The following is a 19,098-nucleotide window of genomic DNA, read 5'->3' on the forward strand; positions in this document are numbered from 1 at the left end:
TCGGTCATTTTTTTTCGTCATGGTGAGATATCATCTATTTTTTGTCTCCTCGTCATTAAGCAGCTGTCCAGATCCATTAAAAAAAAAAAGAGAGAGAGAGAGAGAGAGAGAGAGAGAGAGAGACGGAGACTAAACCAGGAAAGGGTGGAGCAGGGAGGTACATCAGTAATAAAACACATGTATTATTATTATTATTATTGTTATTATTATTATTATTATTATCATTATTGTAACCGTTTTTTAATTTGGTGATTTTTTTAATACGTTTTTTATGTTTTCCTCAGGTTCAGTCCTGTGGTCATATTATGGTTATAACCCCAATTTCGATATGTTTTGTGGCATTTATACTTATTTTGATTGCTGAAGAATGTCCATTAACTGTCATTACCATCCATTGCCGCAGCAGGAAGTCCTCAATTGTCCTTTTTGATTGTTGTACAGGTATGATGATGAACTGCTGTGGTCTGCTAACCTCCCAGAATGAACCAGGTACAACGTTGTTCAAAAACAAAACTCCATAACCTTTTTTCTACTTGTGTATACTCAAATGCAAAGGCATTTTTATATGGATGTGTCCACTTGTTGTGTTCATCGTGTTCCCTTGTGTTTGTGGGTCAGTTCCTCTGAAGAGCGTGGAGGTGGAGCTGGAGGTGAGGGACCATGTGGCTACAGTGGTCTCCACTCTGAACTATGAGAACAAGGAGGACAAACCACTAGAGGCTGTGTTTGTCTTCCCTCTGCCTGGAGATGCTGCTGTGTGTCATTTCAGTGCTAAGATTGGACAGACACAGATCGTAGCTGAGGTGAAGGAGAAGCAGGAGGTGAGCTGGACAGCAAAGACTTACTCACAGAGGAGCTTTAGAACACAGCCAATGTCGCTCACATGTGTCCTCTGTGTTTCAGGCTCGTGAGGAGTACGACGATGCTTTGAGCTCCGGTCAGCAGGCCTTCCTGCTGGAGGAGAGTGAGCAGAGTCCAGATATATTCACTCTGAGTGTGGGCAGCCTGCCTCCAGGAGAGAGCGCCTCCATCAGGCTGGAGTACGTCACTGAGCTGGCTGTGCAGGCTGATGAAGGGCTGAGGTTTTGTCTGCCTGCTGTGCTCAACCCTCGCTACCAACCTCAGGGTAGGAAAAGCAGCCAACACCTTGATCAGGAGCTTCAATTTAGAGCTCACCACAGCACACCTGTCCAATGGACAGGTGTCCTCTGTATGGACGGCGTCCATACAGAGGACTTTATTGCACCAGTCACATGCACAACAGCATAGTGAAAACTAAAATGCAGAAAAACTGAACGGATAAATAAATAGATTAAATAAATCTTTTAGTATTAGAAGTGTACACAAAACAAAACAGAAAAATCTGATGCACCTCATGACATTATTTGCACAATTACTTAAGAATAAGCTTTATTTATGTAATTCTATGTTTTCTTATGCATAGTCACTCTTTTGAATTCCAGCATCTGTAAAATGTTTTTGGGATGGAAACGTTATTCTGCATTTCTGTACCTTGTTTAAATCACTTAAAGTCTTCATTATTATTTTGATTGCACTTTCTCTTCTCCCTGTGTCATTCACAGTTACAACTGGACCAAAGGACTTCAGTTTGTAATGCATTGATTATATCATTTCAAACTTGTCTCACAGGTAGTGAAGGTGGCAACGTCCAGGTGACCTCTGTTCAGGTGACCTCTGTTCCAGCCTCTCTGGTGCCCTACAGTCTGTCTTTCTCTGCCAGAGTGTCCTCTCCTCGTCCCGTCTCTAAAGTGGAGTCCAACTGTCCCCTGGACCCTCTTCAGTACCTCAACACAGAACAAACCCAGACCACGGTAGGTAGAGTTCTAGTGATGACTGTGAGAGGATATATCACTTTATACATATGTATATATACATAATTATATTTATGAATGTTTTGTGAACTGCAGGTCAAGATGGCTGCAGGACACAAGTTTGACAGAGACGTTGAACTGCTGATCTATTACAAAGATGCCCACCAGCCCTCTGCTGTGGTGGAGGCAGGACAGGCCTCTTCCAAGCCTGGTGAGTGACCATTGGTGAAGATATTGCAAATAAAAAAGGCCATTACTTTTAAACTGGTGTAATGAGTTCAATATAAGTATTTATGTATATGTTTCTGTCTCTCCTCTGTGTTTCAGGCACTCTGATGGGTGATCCAGTGGTGATGCTGAGCCTGTACCCTGAGTTCCCCCAGGCTGTGATGTCTTCAGTCGCTTCATGTGGAGAGTTTGTCTTCTTATTGGATCGATCTGGCAGTATGCATGAACCTATGAACAACAGTGACAGCCATCAGACTCGCATTGGCAGTGCCTTGGTACTAATAATATGTTGTTTCTATCATATTCACAGTGTCTCTCTCACACAGTGACCTTCACCATCTTCTCTCTCCTCCCTTCAGGATACTCTGCTGCTCCTGTTGAAGAGCTTACCAATGGGCTGTTATTTCAACATCCACAGCTTTGGGTCCAGTTATGAACACATCTTCCCGTAAGTCAGTCCTTCAGGACACTCAGTCCACAGAAATGTGTTTTCATATCACAGTTTGTTCATGTGTAATTCATGCCAGCCCTATCGGCAGACAGATAAGTGCTAATGAGTGATTCTGCAAAACCATTGATTATGTTTGATGTCAATGTTTTTAAATGTTCTCTCCCAACATTTTAAAATGAATGAATGTGAAGACTAGCTTAAGTATGTTTAAAGATTTGGGTTGTACTAGACCAACTGTATACTATAATGTGTGTGTTTCTGATGGCAGTAAGAGTGTAGAGTACAACCAGAAGACCATGGAAGAGGCTCTGAAGAAAGTTGACAAGATGGGGGCAGATCTGGGAGGAACTGAGATCCTGGAGCCACTCAAACATATTTACAGCCAGCCCTGCATTCCCAGTCAACCTCGACAAGTAATACACACACACAGACACACACACAGACACACACAGACACACACACACACACACACACACACACACACACACACACACACACACACACACACACAATGAGTTTTACAATGAGTGTGATACTTTTATAATTCCTTTTTTCATAGTTAATAAAATCTCTGCAGCCATCAGAAGGAAGGAGAACAGATGTTTGTGATACATTTGCTGCCTCACTACAGAAAAGTGACATGTATTCATGATTACCCATTGAGCTCACTATATCATACGCACATAACACCAGGCTGCTAAAACATATCCATAAACATACATACACACATCAGACTGTTTTTTTTAACTTTCTCCAAATCAAGTTTTGGTTCATTTAATCCTACTTAAAACAGCATACTTACAAGTCTACATTGAAATTAGTAAATTGTGACCCAACAACTGAATGATAACTGTAATGGAAATAATTCTATGTCTCGGGAGGAGAGTTCAAAGGTGTCAATCAAAATATGACAAACAGACAAACAGAGTTTCTCTGGTCAAAACAAAATGTCTCCGTTCGTTTATTCATGCTTAACAAATCTTAACAGCCATGAATCATCGATGTCTGTCAGGGTTTTTCAACAACACTCATCAATTCGACAGTCAGTTATATACTTTTCAAATGACCATCCACGTCACCATATACATTGAAGATCTTCCATGTCCTCTTGTACTTTGACCTAATCCTATATTATATTTCCGTCCTGAACGTCCTTTTACCAGGTAGTCAGCATCTTAGAGTTCATATCAGCTGGTATGAACTTGAGTACCTTCAAAACCTGTGTTATCAGTTTCTCCACATCTTACTTGCAGTTACACATTATTAAACTCATGTTCAATCAAGGAATGTATATTAAAATACAGCAAATACATATTTTCCCATTACATAACCTGTACCACAGCTCTTTTTTTTTGTGTCTATCCAGTTCGTACAGTTTCTTCTAGTATTCTATATAAAATATGTGGAGAAAGACATGTTAGTGTGATCATGGCAGAAATGTTTGAAAAACGTTTGGTCAGCAGCTTGCAGCTCTACGGTTCATTTGCTGTTCCCTCACCAAACATGTTGTGTGGCTTCAGTGTTTGAAAAAGTATCTGACAGCTTGTGTACTCAGAGAAAACAAACAAGGGACTGGAAATAGATGAGGCTTACAATATCCTGTATAGTCCATTAAATCAATCTGTCATGCTGTTAAAACCACTTGTGCTAATGAAACAGCAATCTAGCACGGCTCTCAGAGAAAGATATGTATGACTCAACGCATTTTTCATGTTTTTTCTGTGAGTGATGTTATGTGACTAAGAGTAAACTCTCCTCCCTAGCTATTTGTCTTTACTGACGGAGAGGTGGATAACACCAAAGAAGTCATACATCTGGTGAAGCAGAATTCAGGTTACCACAGGTGAAACTAAAAGCACCCACACAATTACCAGGATATGTCCCATGTTCAAATGTGTGTGTAAAAACCAAACTACTGTATTGCAGGTGTTTCTCTTTTGGGATTGGGGAAGGGGCCAGTTCTGCTCTTATCAATGGGTTGGCCAAGGAAGGAGGAGGTCACGCTCAGTTCATCACAGGGACGGACAGGATGCAACCCAAAGTAAGACTTCACATTCATTATATCAATTCGGACAGACGACACAATAAGAAATGTAAATTAATACATTTATTAAAGCTTAATCCTGCTCTCAATTTTTTGTAAATGGTTTTTGCTCCTCAGGTGATGCAGTCGCTGAGATTTGCTCTACAACCAGCTGTGGTGGACATCTCAGTCAAGTGGGATTTGCCAAAGGGAGTTTCTGTCACTGCTCTCTCTCCACCGATCACAGCACTTTTCCAGGGTCAAAGGTCACTGGTTTATGCCCAGCTCACTGGACAGGTAGGAGCAGCACCATCTCACAGTGACATTACTTTCTGATGCTACAAATGGTTTCTAACACTGATGCTCTCTCAGAGTTCAGAGGCATCAGAGGGCTGTGTGACGGTGAAGTACAGCCTGGCAGGTCATCCCTCTCAGAGCCAGCTTCACTTCAGCCTCAAGCCTGCAGAGGACACTGGGTAAAACAGCCCTGTTATGCATTGATTCCTGTCCTTACTAATGTGGAGTTTAATTTAATTATATGGATAAAAAACAGGACACTATTTAATAAAAGAACATTACGCTGATACATGGGCTCAGTGGCTGACACAGACTGTTGGGAACGGCTTTAAATGTAATCATTTAGTCAAAAAATATGCAACACAAGACTAGACATTTAAATATTTTTAGCAATACTTTGCAAAGCATCTGAAGTCGCATAATAAATCAGGAAGTTGTTAAAACACAATAGGTTTCCAACATGTCTCAAGATGGTTTCCATTATATTCAAATAAAATCAAGAATTTTGCATAAAAATGTATAAAACACAGACACATCAACATGCAAATACAAACGTGCAAACCATGTTAATGAAAAAAAGAAGAAAAAACTGAGAATCACTTCAGCAGCACAATATCGTAAAAGTGTTTTGTTATTTCTCTCCAATACATGAACCCTAAAATACATAATTAGTATGTTCTTCATCATATGGTACATCTTTGTCTTGATGTGTTAACATCTCTCTCCTCTGCAGATTAACAGTCCACAGGTTGGCTGCTCAGACTCTGATTCGTTCCCTGGAGATGGAGGAGAGAGAGCGTAGAGGAGAGGAAGAGGAAGATGAAGGAGTGAAGAAGAAGGTGGTGGAGCTCAGCGTCCAATCAGGAGTGAGCAGTGCCTTCACTGCCTTCATCGCTGTCAACAAAGGCAACAGTGAAGTTATTGAAGGACCTCTGGTGCGCAGAAATGTTCCAACACCCAGTGAGTGTTTCCAAGAAAAATACAAACTACAGTTACCCTCTACTTACTAGATACTAGCTGACCGAGAATGATAACGTAGAGAAGCATGGTGATGTACTACTTTAACATTAAATCATGCATCATCTACAAATAACTGTCTTCATTTGTTTAAGAGATGAGCGCAAGCATTTGTTTAGTAATTACCGTGTCTTGTCATCTTTTTTTTTCCTCTCAAAGTGATGATGGCCTGTGGAATGTCGCAGTATGATTCGATGGCCTGTTGTTCTGTTGAGATGGATTGTAAGTACAAATCTACAACTCTGAATGGGAGTGGGACACTCATCTGTGTATTTCTATAAATGGACTAAATGGATGTAAACAAAACCAAAGAAAACTGATTTCTGTAGCACAATTTCTCTGCTTGCTTTTTTGAAGCTTTAATGTGAAATACTGTACGAACAATTGGAGTTGTTTTGGCTCCAGTTTGGTAGTCACTGACATAAGAAACCTGAAATGGCATAGTGCAGCAAATGAGGAAGGTTGATGTGGTCATGTGTGTGCATGTCATGTGTTTACTATTTTATATTTTCTCAACAATATAAACATTGCTATTATTTGCTAAGTCCTATTTTTAATCAGTGTAAGTTTTTGTTATAGACTGTCAATGAACTGGATTACAGTTTTGAATTCTTGAATTTTGCATTTTTGGTTGTCACCGTCTTGTTTTTACCTAGACAACCTGGATTACGAAGAGGAAGAGTGTTACGGAGGGGGTGAGAGAACGCTGACGAAGACCAACATGTTATGATTAACTTTGATGAACTGAAAACATGCTATGAATGGGTTCATGTTCTCAGACAAAAACACAGGCGTCTCCCAGACCGGACAACGTCCTGTTCTTGACCTGTCTATCGCAGCTCTTAATGATTTACATTGTTTATTTTCTTTGTAATGTGGCTTATACATCCCTTGTGTAACGTTCTGTCTCTTTTTCTGTTGAAGCCATGCCCATGGGTTTGAAGTCAGGGTTTGCAGCGTCTCCATGTAGCGCTTTGTATGGTAAGTAACAACAACTTAATTGGAATGCCAAGACATTTTCTACACACATTCATGTCTCCCTGAAGATGAATCGTAACACATTTGGTGATTTTTTTTCTTTTATCATTCAGTGCATAAGCTTGTTAATTAACATTGTCATTGTGAGCACTTTAGCATGCTGATGTTAGCATTTAGCTCATTTAGCTCAAAGCACCGCTGTGCCTAAGTACAGCCTCTCAGAGCTGCTCGCATCACTCTCGCCTCTTGTTACGCTCCTATATGTCTCTCTATTAATTATCTGCATAATTATCAAAAGGAAAAAACAGAAAAAAACATGGTGACTTGTTTTTTAAATGTAGTAGTCAGACCAACTATGTTTTTTAATTTCTTTTAGCACCACTAGAAAACCTAATTTATGCAAGAAAACAAATTATAATGTTTATTATTCAATAAAGGTGAAAACGGTCAGATTCAACATAGGAAGCAATAGAATGATTTAAAGATATAAAGTGGCACGCGGACATGGAAAGTGTAGCAATCACTCAAATATGTTCAACTGCATATATCTACGCATCAGTATCAAATAGGCACAAAAAAAGAAGAAAAAGAAGAAAGGAACAGTCCTAATACATACCAGTATGCTAATCCGCCAAAATTACTTCATTTCCTACTGTGATTTCCTCCTCAGATTTCTCTCTGCCCGAACCTCCACCCAGAGACCCTTTGCTGCAGCTGGTCTCCCTCCAGAAGGCGTCTGGCTGCTGGGTGCTGGATCCAGATCTGGCTGCTGCACTGGGAAAGACCAGCGAGGAGGTGGAAAAGCCCAAACCTGCATCGGTGGGTTACTGTCAAATATAATAACTTAGATTATTACTTATTTTAACTTCAAATTTCTATTGTTATATATGTTGTCGAGAAGTCAGATTTTTCCCCTCTGTGCTATATCTTCATTGTTATTTTTGATTTTTTTTTGTATTCTTTGATTTGTGAATTAGGTGAACCAGGAAGTGTGGGCCACCATTCTGGCTCTGATCTGGCTTCATGGTTTCAAGATGGATGCTCAGGAAGAGTGGGAGCTTCTGGCTATGAAGGCTGTGTCATGGCTCCGAGCTCAGAAAGGTAAAATAATAATAAGTGTTAATCTATTGTTTTTAAAGGTGGTTGTTAGTGCTGGTTAAAATCCTGTCTGCTAATGACTTGTTTTGTGTGTGTTTTTTCCAGCCTCCTGTGTGACGGAGTGTGTGGAAGCAGGAAACACTCTGTTGGGTTGCACCGTGCAGAAAGACGCTTTGGGGCTCTGAGAGTTTCATTAAAGTACACTTCTCCTTCAGGATTGGTCACTTCTGGTACACAGAAGCAGATTCACTCCATCCTACAATATTTACTTCAAATCAAATTGTGCATTTTGTGTCAACTTGTGTCTAAAACAACTGAAAAATAACCCTTCACACCTCCTCCATTCACTGCAAATCAAACCTTGAGCGGTCAGCAGACATTTCTGTCCACACAGTAAGAACTGTCTGCTTCAATGGTGATGTGTTTTTTTTTTACTAACTTTTTGTAATGTTTCAGGAAGTAAAAGTAAAAAGTAAAAATTTTCTGAGCCCAAAGATTAAAACATATGTTATTAAAAAATGTGCCACTAATCAATTAATTCCCTGAATCAACTAACGTTAACTCTTGGCAACAGTTGGAAGAAAAAGATGATAGCAAAGATATTTTTGTTTTCAGTTGTGGTAGCCCCATCGTGCAAATAAAATAATGTTGGTCCTTTACAAAACAACATTGGGCTGAGATAACAGAAAAAACACAGCACCCTGGGTTAATGAAACTTGTATGCATTTGTTTATGCAACTGTTATGGTCCTCCCCATTACACAAACATACAGATTATTTTGTTCACAAAATAACTTGAACTCTATTCTAGGACCTATCCATTGCTCTTTTTTAAATGTAGTATTACTTTTTTTTTAAATCTTTGTATTCCATTTAGGCCTTAAACATACAATAATATGACTTCAACAGTTAAATATAACAAGACAGAAACATACAAACATAATCTGGTTCTTGTTAATTGTGCTGAATGCTTTGAAAGTGCAATGTCAGCACTATGTTTTTGAACAATTAAGTTTAGTCGCACTTGTTTTAACAAATAAATAAACATTTAAAAAATATCATTCTTGATTTTTTTTTAAGTAATATATTATTACTCAGTTCTTAAAGTGCCATTACATTTTTGAAGAGAGCTTTATAACTTTTCTAGGACACGAAACTCAAAGTATAGAACTTGAAACCAGAAAAACTGACTTGGTCCCATCTCTGATGGGAATTGATGGCCATGAGTCAACAGTCTTGCATTTTTGTGTGGCCTTTATAATGACGCATTGCTCCATTTTAGCACAGGAAGTAGGTCTATGTGAGTTTTAAGTGGCGTCTGCTACTGTTGTAAAGGTATTTCAGCAGCTCAGAGGCTTTTTGTAATACAATTGGTGTCAGACATTTATTTTCCAGCGTCATGCTTTTGTAATTTCAAGTTGCATATTTAAGCTCCACCCACCCGCTACTCTCATGTTGCAAAATCGAGCGTACCCGGTAGACGTCCCTTTAACTGAGACGTGTGTGTGTATCTTTCTGCTTTATTCATCTGCAAGTTGTCTTCACATATTCACCAGAGGTAACTTCAGTAAGTCTGTCCCGGAGACGTCCTCAGAGGTAGGCTTTCTTCTGCTGTGTGTTTACTTAAAGTCTGCTTATCGAGACTACAGACTCACAACACTGCGCAACCCGTGTTCATGAATGCTGGATACTGTTGATGTTACATTGTTTATGCATTTATGGAACCTTCATGGAATATTGTAATACTATAACAAAAGAGACAAAGAAGTTTTCTTCAACATGCATCGGCTTATTTCCAGTAATCGGCAAGATCCTATATTAGTGAGAAATATACAATGTTGTTGTTGTTAAGTTACCATTAAGCAGCTGTACAGGTCTAAATAACAACTAATAGGCGAAACATCAGTTTCATAATAACGTCAACAGAAAGAATGAAAACGGAGACTGAACCAGGAAGGGCGGAGCAGAAACGTCCGGCAGGAAAATTCCTATTTATTGGGTAAAAAAGACTCAATTTTGAGTCTATCAATCAGTGGGAAATATAGGAATCAGTGTACTCATTGATTGATTACTGGAAATATGTGGTGATATAAAATAGACTGGAGACGGTGCAGTATATACATTAGTAATACATGCATTAATATAATTATTGTTGTTTTTTGATTAACTATAGTGTGTAACTTTGGTGATGTGTGCAGTAAACTAAGACAATGTATTGTTGACATTTTTTATACTTTTCTGTGTTTTCTTGTCCAGTGTTCACTCATAGCATGTGTATGACTATAATAGTGATAGGTTTATGGTGGTATTCATGTAAAATATATTTTCAAATAATGGATGACAAATAATATATCTATTCGTTTAAAAAATAAGCTTATTTTGATTGCTAAAGAATGTCTAGAATGTATTTTACTCCCATCCACCGCCGCAGCAGGAAGTCCTCAATTGTCTTTGTTGATTGTTGTACAGGTATGATGGTGAACTGCTGTGGTCTGCTAACCTCCCAGAAGGAACCAGGTACGACGTTGTAAAAAAACAACTTACTTTTTTTCTACTTTATATGGATGTGTCCAATTGTATCCTGCTTCACACACTTTTAGACAGAGCCAACTTCTTGGTTGACAGGTCCAAAATGCAACAACTCAGTGAAGAATAAACCTCATCATGTGTTCATCGTGTTCCCTTGTGTTTGTGGGTCAGTTCCTCTGAAGAGCGTGGAGGTGGAGCTGGAGGTGAGGGACCATGTGGCTACAGTGGTCTCCACTCTGAACTATGAGAACAAGGAGGACAAACCACTAGAGGCTGTGTTTGTCTTCCCTCTGCCTGGAGATGCTGCTGTGTGTCATTTCAGTGCTAAGATTGGACAGACACAGATCGTAGCTGAGGTGAAGGAGAAGCAGGAGGTGAGCTGGACAGCAAAGACTTACTCACAGAGGAGCTTTAGAACACAGCCAATGTCGCTCACATGTGTCCTCTGTGTTTCAGGCTCGTGAGGAGTACGACGATGCTTTGAGCTCCGGTCAGCAGGCCTTCCTGCTGGAGGAGAGTGAGCAGAGTCCAGATATATTCACTCTGAGTGTGGGCAGCCTGCCTCCAGGAGAGAGCGCCTCCATCAGGCTGGAGTACGTCACTGAGCTGGCTGTGCAGGCTGATGAAGGGCTGAGGTTTTGTCTGCCTGCTGTGCTCAACCCTCGCTACCAACCTCAGGGTAGGAAAAGCAGCCAACACCTTGATCAGGAGCCCTGAAGCTTCAACTTAGAGCTCACCACAGCACACCTGTCCATATGCTAGCATGTAGTGTTGTTTAAGTTTCAGGAGAAACTATTAGTTTGATGGAGTATGTTCATCCTTCAACTCCCTCACTGCTGCATGAATGTATTGGACATGTTACATTGCATTACATTATTGGGACAGTTTGACAGGAAACAGGAAGTGAGAGAAGGTATGATGTGCAATAAAGATACGATGGTGCTCCATATTTGAACATGTTTACCTTGTTAACAGGTAGTGAAGGTGGCAACGTCCAGGTGACCTCTGTTCAGGTGACCTCTGTTCAGGTGACCTCTGTTCCAGCCTCTCTGGTGCCCTACAGTCTGTCTTTCTCTGCCAGAGTGTCCTCTCCTCGTCCCGTCTCTAAAGTGGAGTCCAACTGTCCCCTGGACCCTCTTCAGTACCTCAACACAGAACAAACCCAGACCACGGTAGGTAGAGTTCTAGTGATGATTGTGAGAGGATATATCACTATATACATATGTATATATACATAATTATATTTATGAATGTTTTGTGAACTGCAGGTCAAGATGGCTGCAGGACACAAGTTTGACAGAGACGTTGAACTGCTGATCTATTACAAAGATGCCCACCAGCCCTCTGCTGTGGTGGAGGCAGGACAGGCCTCTTCCAAGCCTGGTGAGTGACCATTGGTGAAGATATTGCAAATAAAAAATGACATTACTTTCAAACTGATGTAATGAGTAAAATGTAAGTATTTATGTTTATGTTTCTGTCTCTCCTCTGTGTTTCAGGCACTCTGATGGGTGATCCAGTGGTGATGCTGAGCCTGTACCCTGAGTTCCCCCAGGCTGTGATGTCTTCAGTCGCTTCATGTGGAGAGTTTGTCTTCTTATTGGATCGATCTGGCAGTATGCAGGGGGCGCGTATAAAGAGTGCCAGGGTATTAATAATATGTTGTTTCTATCATAAATTCATTCACAGTGTCTCTCTCACACAGTGACCTTCACCATCTTCTCTCTCCTCCCTTCAGGATACTCTGCTGCTCCTGTTGAAGAGCTTACCAATGGGCTGCTATTTCAACATCCACAGCTTTGGGTCCAGTTATGAACACATCTTCCCGTAAGTCAGTCCTTCAGGACACTCAGTCCACAGAAATGTGTTTTTAAATCACTGTTTGTTCATGTGTAATTCTGTAATTTCTGATGGCAGTAAGAGTGTAGAGTACAACCAGAAGACCATGGAAGAAGCTCTGAAAAATGTTGAGGGGATGGAAGCTAATCTGGGAGGAACAGAGATCCTGAAGCCACTCAAACATATTTACAGCCTGCCCTGCATTCCCAGTCAACCTCGACAAGTAATACACACACACACACACACACACCTACACACACACACACACACACACACACACACACACACACACACACACACACGCACATACACATGTTAAACAGGTGTGGTAAGAAGTTCGTTCTTACCACACCTTGGTCTTTTGACTGTACCATTAAAAACACTTGTGGTACTACAACAGCAAGTAAACACAGCTCTCAGAGAAATATTTGGATGACTCAACACATGTATATGTTTGGGTGTGATGTTAAACTCTGACTGATGTGTAAACTCTCCTCCCTAGCTATTTGTCTTTACTGACGGAGAGGTGGGGAACACCAAAGAAGTCACAAATCTGGTGAAGCAGAATTCAGGTTCCCACAGGTGAAACCAAAAGCACCCACACAATTACCAGGATATGTCCCATGTTCAAATGTGTGTGTAAAAACCAAACTACTGTATTGCAGGTGTTTCTCTTTTGGGATTGGGGAAGGGGCCAGTTCTGCTCTTATCAATGGGTTGGCCAAGGAAGGAGGAGGTCACGCTCAGTTCATCACAGGGACGGACAGGATGCAACCCAAAGTAAGACTTCACATTCATTATATACATTTTAATAAAACATTACATTCAGACAGATGACACAATTAGAAATGTATTAAAGCTTGTTTAAAAAAAAATTGTTTTTGCTCCTCAGGTGATGCAGTCGCTGCGATTTGCTCTACAACCAGCTGTGGTGGACATCTCAGTCAAGTGGGATTTGCCAAAGGGAGTTTCTGTCACTGCTCTCTCTCCACCGATCACAGCACTTTTCCAGGGTCAAAGGTCACTGATTTATGCCCAGCTCACTGGACAGGTAGGAGCAGCACCATCTCACAGTGACATTACTTTCTGATGCTACAAATGGTTTCTAACACTGATGCTCTCTCAGAGTTCAGAGGCATCAGAGGGCTGTGTGACGGTGAAGTACAGCCTGGCAGGTCATCCCTCTCAGAGCCAGCTTCACTTCAGCCTCAAACCTGCAGAGGACACTGGGTAAAACAGCCCTGTTATGCATTGAGTCCTGTCCTTACAAATGTAGAGTTTAATTTAATTATATGGATAAAATCAAATTGATGTGTTAGCATTTCTCTCCTCTGCAGATTAACAGTCCACAGGTTGGCTGCTCAGACTCTGATTCGCTCCCTGGAGATGGAGGAGAGAGAACGTATCGGAAAGGAAGATGAAGGAGTGAAGAAGAAGGTGGTGGAGCTCAGCGTCCAATCAGGAGTGAGCAGTGCCTTCACTGCCTTCATCGCTGTCAATAAAGGCAACAGTGAAGTTATTCAAGGACCTCTGGTGCGCAGAAATGTTCCAACAGCCGGTGAGTGTTTCCAAGAAAAATACAAACTAGTTACCCTCTACTTACTAGATACTAGCTGACCGAGAGTTGTAACGTAGAGAAGCATGGTGATGTACTGCTTTAACATTAAATCACTGATCATCTACAAATCACTGTATTCATTTGTTTAGGAGATGAGCGTGAACATTTGTTTAGTGCTCACAGTGTGTTTGTGTGTAAAAAGATAGATATTCTGAACTATTTTAACTGATCAGAATCCAGTAGTGTTGTTGATATTGTTTTAGATATTGTCTCGTCTCATATCTTGACCTCATATTTTGTTTTTTATCTCAAAAGGTCGTATGCGGAGGTCCTGTCCGGGTGCTCCTATGATGAGTAAGTAAACATCTCCAAAGCTAATCTGAAGTGGAACACACTAGATATACTAAATGGATGTTGTTGATTTAATGTGATCAACTGAACGTAAAGTACGAGTTGTTTTGGCTCCAGTTTGCTTTGGTAGTCATTGACATAAGAAACATGTGATTGCATCGTGCAGCAAGTTAGGAAGGTTCAACTGTCGTGTGTTTTCATGGAGGCCTGCTTTTACCCCTTCTCAAATGTTTTTATTTGTATTAGCACTGTACATGTTTTAAGTTCTATTTTTAATAAGTGTGAGGTTTTGTTATATACTGTGTAAAGGAAGTGGACGTAGTCACTGTGACGTCACCCATTAGTTTGCATGTTTACTGAGGTAATAAATCAAGTTAGAAATAGGGTCATTTTCTCAGAGACTTCTTGACAATCAAACTTATTGTTCCAACCAGTGGCGCCACCCCCTGCTGGATATTAACAATAATGCAAGTCTAAGGCACTTGAGCATTGGCTTCAGTTTCCAGTCCAGGACATTGTCGCCTGGTCATTGCGCTAATCTAATAAACCAGTGGTTTACACTATTATATCATTTATCATCTACAATTCACTGTATTACATTGTTTTGGAGATGAGAGCGAGCTTTTGTTTAGTGCTCACAGTGTGTTTGTGTGTGCTCATCTGTTTCTATGTAAAAAGTTAAACTTTTTAGATATTTTGAACGATTTTAACTGCTGGTTGTTATTCATTGTAATAAGGTCAGAAACCAGTAGTTTTGTTAATATTTTTGGTTTAGTAATTGTCGTGGCTCATATCTTTTTATCTCAAAGGGATGATGTGCAGTCCTATGCCCAAGTCCTGTGATGCTCTTGTGGATAGTAAGTAAAAATCTCTAAAAGCTGAATAGAAGTGGAACACACATTTGTGTATTTCTACAGAAAGACTAAATAGCTGTAAACAAAAGAAAAGAAAACACATTTCTTTGGCAGAATTGCTCTGCTTGCTTATTTGTTACTAGCTGACTGAGAGCGAACATTTGTTGTAGTGTGCTGTCGTATGCCGCAGCCTTCCCCGATGTCCTGTGATGCTCCCATGAGGAAAGGTAAGTAAAAATCTCTGAAAGCTGAATTAAAGTGTAACACACATTTGTGTATTTCTATGTATTTACTATGATGTAAACAAAACAAAAGAAAACTAATTTCTCTGACAGAATTGCTCTTCTTGTTCATTTGTTGATTTAATGTGATCAACTGAACGTAAAGTACGAGTTGTTTTGGCTCCAGTTTGCTTTGGTAGTCATTGACATAAGAAACATGTGATTGCATCGTGCAGCAAGTTAGGAAGGTTCAACTCTCGTGTGTTTTCATGGAGGCCTGCTTGTGCCCCTTCTCATATTTTTGTTTTTATTAAGACTGTACACATTTTAAGTTCTATTTTTAATACGGTATTCTTATATACTGTGTATACGAAGTGGACGTAGTCACTGTGACGTCACCCATTGGTTTGCATCTTTACTGAGGTTATCAAGTTAGAAATAGGGTCATTTTCTTATAGATTTCTTTAGAATCAAACTTATTTTTCAAACCAGTGGCCATACAATAGAATGCATGTTTATGACACTTCAGTATTGCCTTTAGTTTTCAGTGCAGATTGCTGCCTGGTCATTGTACTAATCTCAGAAGCCAGTGGTTTAGTAGTTGATATGCATCTTTAATCAATCTCAGGTAGCATCCTAACTTTAACAGAATATATATTTTTAACCTCAAATCTCCGTTGTGAATGTGCTGTTTCAGTCATTTTAGTACTTCATTTTAGCATACAAGCTAACTGTTACTTCAACACACAACTGTGTATTCCTATAGATACAGTCTATGGATAGACACGGAGCAAACAGCATGAACTACTGAATAGAGGAGTTCTGGCAGTCCGGCACATAAGAACATTTAATTACCCAGGACTCTCAGCAGAATCCTCATTGCTGCTCAGCTTCATTGAGAGCTCCCTCAAAGAGCTGATCCTTCTACCTTACCTTTTTTTAAGGTCTTTCTAGAGTTGTCATTGTCCCATATTTAAAGAGACACTTTGCCCCATAGAGATGACCACGACCAGTGGATTTATTATGAAAAGACTCTTTTATATTAGGAATATTTCACCAAAATGTCCAAAGTAGCCCTTGTGTTTCCTTAGGTACTCATATTACTAATAATAGTTAAGTAATAAACACTTGAATGTGAATTTAATAACTATATTAATAATTATATTGAGTCACTCAATTGATAATAATATATCAGGCTGTGTGTTCTCTCAACAGCTTGTAAGAAGAAATCTAAGGGAGGCATCACCCCAAACTTATTCTCTAATATGAAGAATAAGTTAGTTGCCTCAACGAAACCACAGAAGTTGTCTCTGCAGACTGATGGTGCTGATCACTACCCGCCTCCACAATACCAGTGTCACTGACGCAGCTTTCCGTGACTTAAATTGTTTCTTTTCTTTGTACTCTGCTCCGGTTTCTGGTGCAGTGGTTAATACATTGAGAATCTATGGGTCTTACAGTCTAAATTCCTTCCTTGTATTTATCTGTTGTTACCTTTGTGTAATGTTCTACGTCTCTTTTTCTCTTTAAGCCTCGAAGGCCATGGGAATAAAAAAAAAGTGTAGCTTGAAAAGTACCGGTAAGTACGGTTATTGAAGATACACCTGACGACAACTATTGGGTTATTACCATGTCATTTGGTACACACATTCATCTCCCTCATGATGAATTGTAATATATTTGGTGATTTCCTGATTTAAATTCAGAGCTTTAATCAGATCAAACTTTGTATTTTTCTAATACTTAGATTAATGAGCAACTATTTGCTAAACTAATGACATCAGCTGTACTTTGTAATTAAAGCTAATTAGCAGTTGATATAAAGGTGAAGACATATTCCAAATAAGAAGCAACAATATTATTTGGAGAGAGAAATGTCAGTGTTTTCTAGTTTAGTATGCCACTTTTTTGTTAGGTAATTGACTTATATGTCTTTCCTGTAATATACTGGTCTCTATACATCAGGATCAAATAGGAAAATCTTAAGATCAAAGACAAAACTAAAACGATTGCTCTCAATACACACCAGTACAATACATACGAGTACATTAAGGCACAGAGATTATTTTATCTTTCCACTTTGATTTCCTCCTCAGAAAAGTCTTTGCCCGAACCTCCACCCAGAGACCCTTTGCTGCAGCTGGTCTCCCTCCAGAAGGCGTCTGGCTGCTGGGTGCTGGATCCAGATCTGGCTGCTGCACTGGGAAAGACCAGCGAGGAGGTGGAAAAGCCCAAACCTGCATCGGTGGGTTACTGTCAAATACAATAATAACATAGATTAATAATGGGACTATTTTTTCAAATTTTACTTAACTTCAAATTCATATTGTCATGATATTGTTACAAAGTCAAATGTTTCCTTTTGTGCTCAATCTTCTTTGTTCTTCTTGATTTTGTTTGTTATTTTATGATTTGGTGAATTAGGTGAACCAGGAAGTGTGGGCCACCATTCTGGCTCTGATCTGGCTTCATGGTTTCAAGATGGATGCTCAGGAAGAGTGGGAGCTTCTGGCTATGAAGGCTGTGTCATGGCTCCGAGCTCAGAAAGGTAAAAATCATAACATACTATTTTATTACATAGTTTACAATGTGTTCTAGTTAAAATCAGCAATTCAGTCTTCTACTGATGACTTGTTTTGTGTTTTTTCCAGCCTCCTGTGTGACGGAGTGTGTGGAAGCAGGAAACACTCTGTTGGGTTGCACCGTGCAGAAAGACGCTTTGGGGCTCTGAGGGTTTCATTGAAGTGCACTTCTCCTTCAGGATTGGTCACTTCTGGTACACAGAAGCAGATTTACTCCATCACCTTTTTTTTTTTCTTCAACATGAAACTGAACTCTTTGCACTATTTACATTTGATCATACACATTTTTTGTTCCTGCACAACTCCATAGAGATGGATTGACATGTGCTTAAGTGGACACTGAATTGTAAAATTAGGTTTCCACTAATTTATCTAAACTATAAAATTGCACCACTTTCCCTTGCTAGTCTCTAATCCTTCAGCATCTGGAACTGATGTGGTTGAAATCACGGAGTAACATTTTATAGATGTGAAAATACAGTGATGATGATAAATAAAAAGATGATAATATGTGTAAAAAATTCCAATGTACTACAAATTATAAACTACTGATGGTCTCTCTCCTCTTTGACACGGCGCTTCGCTCTGAAAAGCACAACAATGTTTCTCTGCTTTTCTGTTCATATTCTACGCCAAGTACTGTACACAGAAATCTACTAAGCCAACTGCATTCAATAAAAATATATATTCCATCAGTCATAATGGGGGTCTCAATTCCGTCTCAATTTGGTGTTGTCCTTAAAATGGTTACAATATCATATTTGATCTGTGCTTCATGAAATGACATAATGGACGTACACTCCTGTCAATAAATAGTTAGGTTTGGTAAAAAAACGACAGTTAACGTTTCACCCAAAGTGGACGTCGTCGCCGTGACGTCACCCAATTGTCTTAACCGTTGTTTGGAAGTCTAGTTCAGCAGTTGGGCAGTCGCCATCTTTTTTTCTCTTTTTTTCAACCACAGCTAACGCGACAGGGTGAATTCAAGTTCAAGTACAACCTGACGCTAAGTAAGAACGTTTTATTTGACCGAAAAGACTGTAATGAACTTCTAAAAACACACCGTGAAAGAGTTTAAAGTTTGTAAGACTCCTGAACCGGGCAGCGACCTGTCAAAGTGATGTCAGTCACGCCCTGAAGTAGCTAGCTAATTGCTAACCTAGCTATAGCTATACCCTGCTACATCGTCGATGTTACTAAATGAGTTTGCTAAATGAACATGATGCCGTTTATAAAACGAC

General features: G+C 39.8%; 2 protein-coding genes across 2 annotated transcripts; both read left to right on the forward strand.

Moving 5' to 3' along the window:
* Positions 1-443: 443 nt before the first annotated feature.
* LOC306742814 (von Willebrand factor A domain-containing protein 5A-like) lies at positions 444-8,964 on the forward strand (the record flags this gene model as incomplete). The annotated part of the gene is made up of 19 exons (XM_079225247.1): positions 444-489; positions 619-821; positions 904-1,126; positions 1,651-1,832; positions 1,929-2,043; positions 2,160-2,335; positions 2,420-2,508; positions 2,780-2,924; positions 4,275-4,354; positions 4,438-4,552; positions 4,673-4,831; positions 4,907-5,010; positions 5,565-5,791; positions 6,008-6,070; positions 6,505-6,543; positions 6,773-6,829; positions 7,497-7,645; positions 7,804-7,927; positions 8,030-8,964. 19 exons carry the CDS (start codon positions 444-446, stop codon positions 8,107-8,109), a joined length of 2,376 nt encoding a protein of 791 aa, XP_079081373.1. The 3' UTR covers positions 8,110-8,964.
* A 433-nt stretch (positions 8,965-9,397) lies between these two features.
* Positions 9,398-18,546, forward strand: LOC306742265 (von Willebrand factor A domain-containing protein 5A-like). The gene is made up of 21 exons (XM_079224614.1): positions 9,398-9,519; positions 10,393-10,440; positions 10,624-10,826; positions 10,909-11,131; positions 11,428-11,624; positions 11,721-11,835; positions 11,952-12,100; positions 12,191-12,279; positions 12,370-12,514; positions 12,794-12,873; positions 12,957-13,071; positions 13,184-13,342; positions 13,418-13,521; positions 13,629-13,849; positions 14,165-14,203; positions 15,010-15,057; positions 15,225-15,281; positions 16,807-16,854; positions 17,372-17,520; positions 17,700-17,823; positions 17,927-18,546. The coding sequence occupies exons 2-21, from the start codon at positions 10,395-10,397 to the stop codon at positions 18,004-18,006; spliced, it is 2,391 nt and encodes a 796-aa protein (XP_079080740.1). The 5' UTR covers positions 9,398-9,519; positions 10,393-10,394; the 3' UTR covers positions 18,007-18,546.
* The last annotated feature ends 552 nt before the right edge of the window (positions 18,547-19,098 follow it).

The sequence above is a fragment of the Taurulus bubalis genome (genome assembly GCF_910589615.1).
Source record: "Taurulus bubalis genome assembly, chromosome: 10".
Classification (NCBI taxonomy): domain Eukaryota; kingdom Metazoa; phylum Chordata; class Actinopteri; order Perciformes; family Cottidae; genus Taurulus; species Taurulus bubalis.

Bases quoted from the DNA above. Each gene is read 5' to 3' on its own strand.
- LOC306742265 (XM_079224614.1), top strand. From the start codon at position 10,395: ATGATGGTGAACTGCTGTGGTCTGCTAACCTCCCAGAAGGAACCAG. The intron at 12,101-12,190 runs GTATTAATAATA...TCCTCCCTTCAG, and splicing joins CGCGTATAAAGAGTGCCAGG to GATACTCTGCTGCTCCTGTT. The intron at 13,522-13,628 runs GTAAAACAGCCC...TCTCCTCTGCAG, and splicing joins AAACCTGCAGAGGACACTGG to ATTAACAGTCCACAGGTTGG.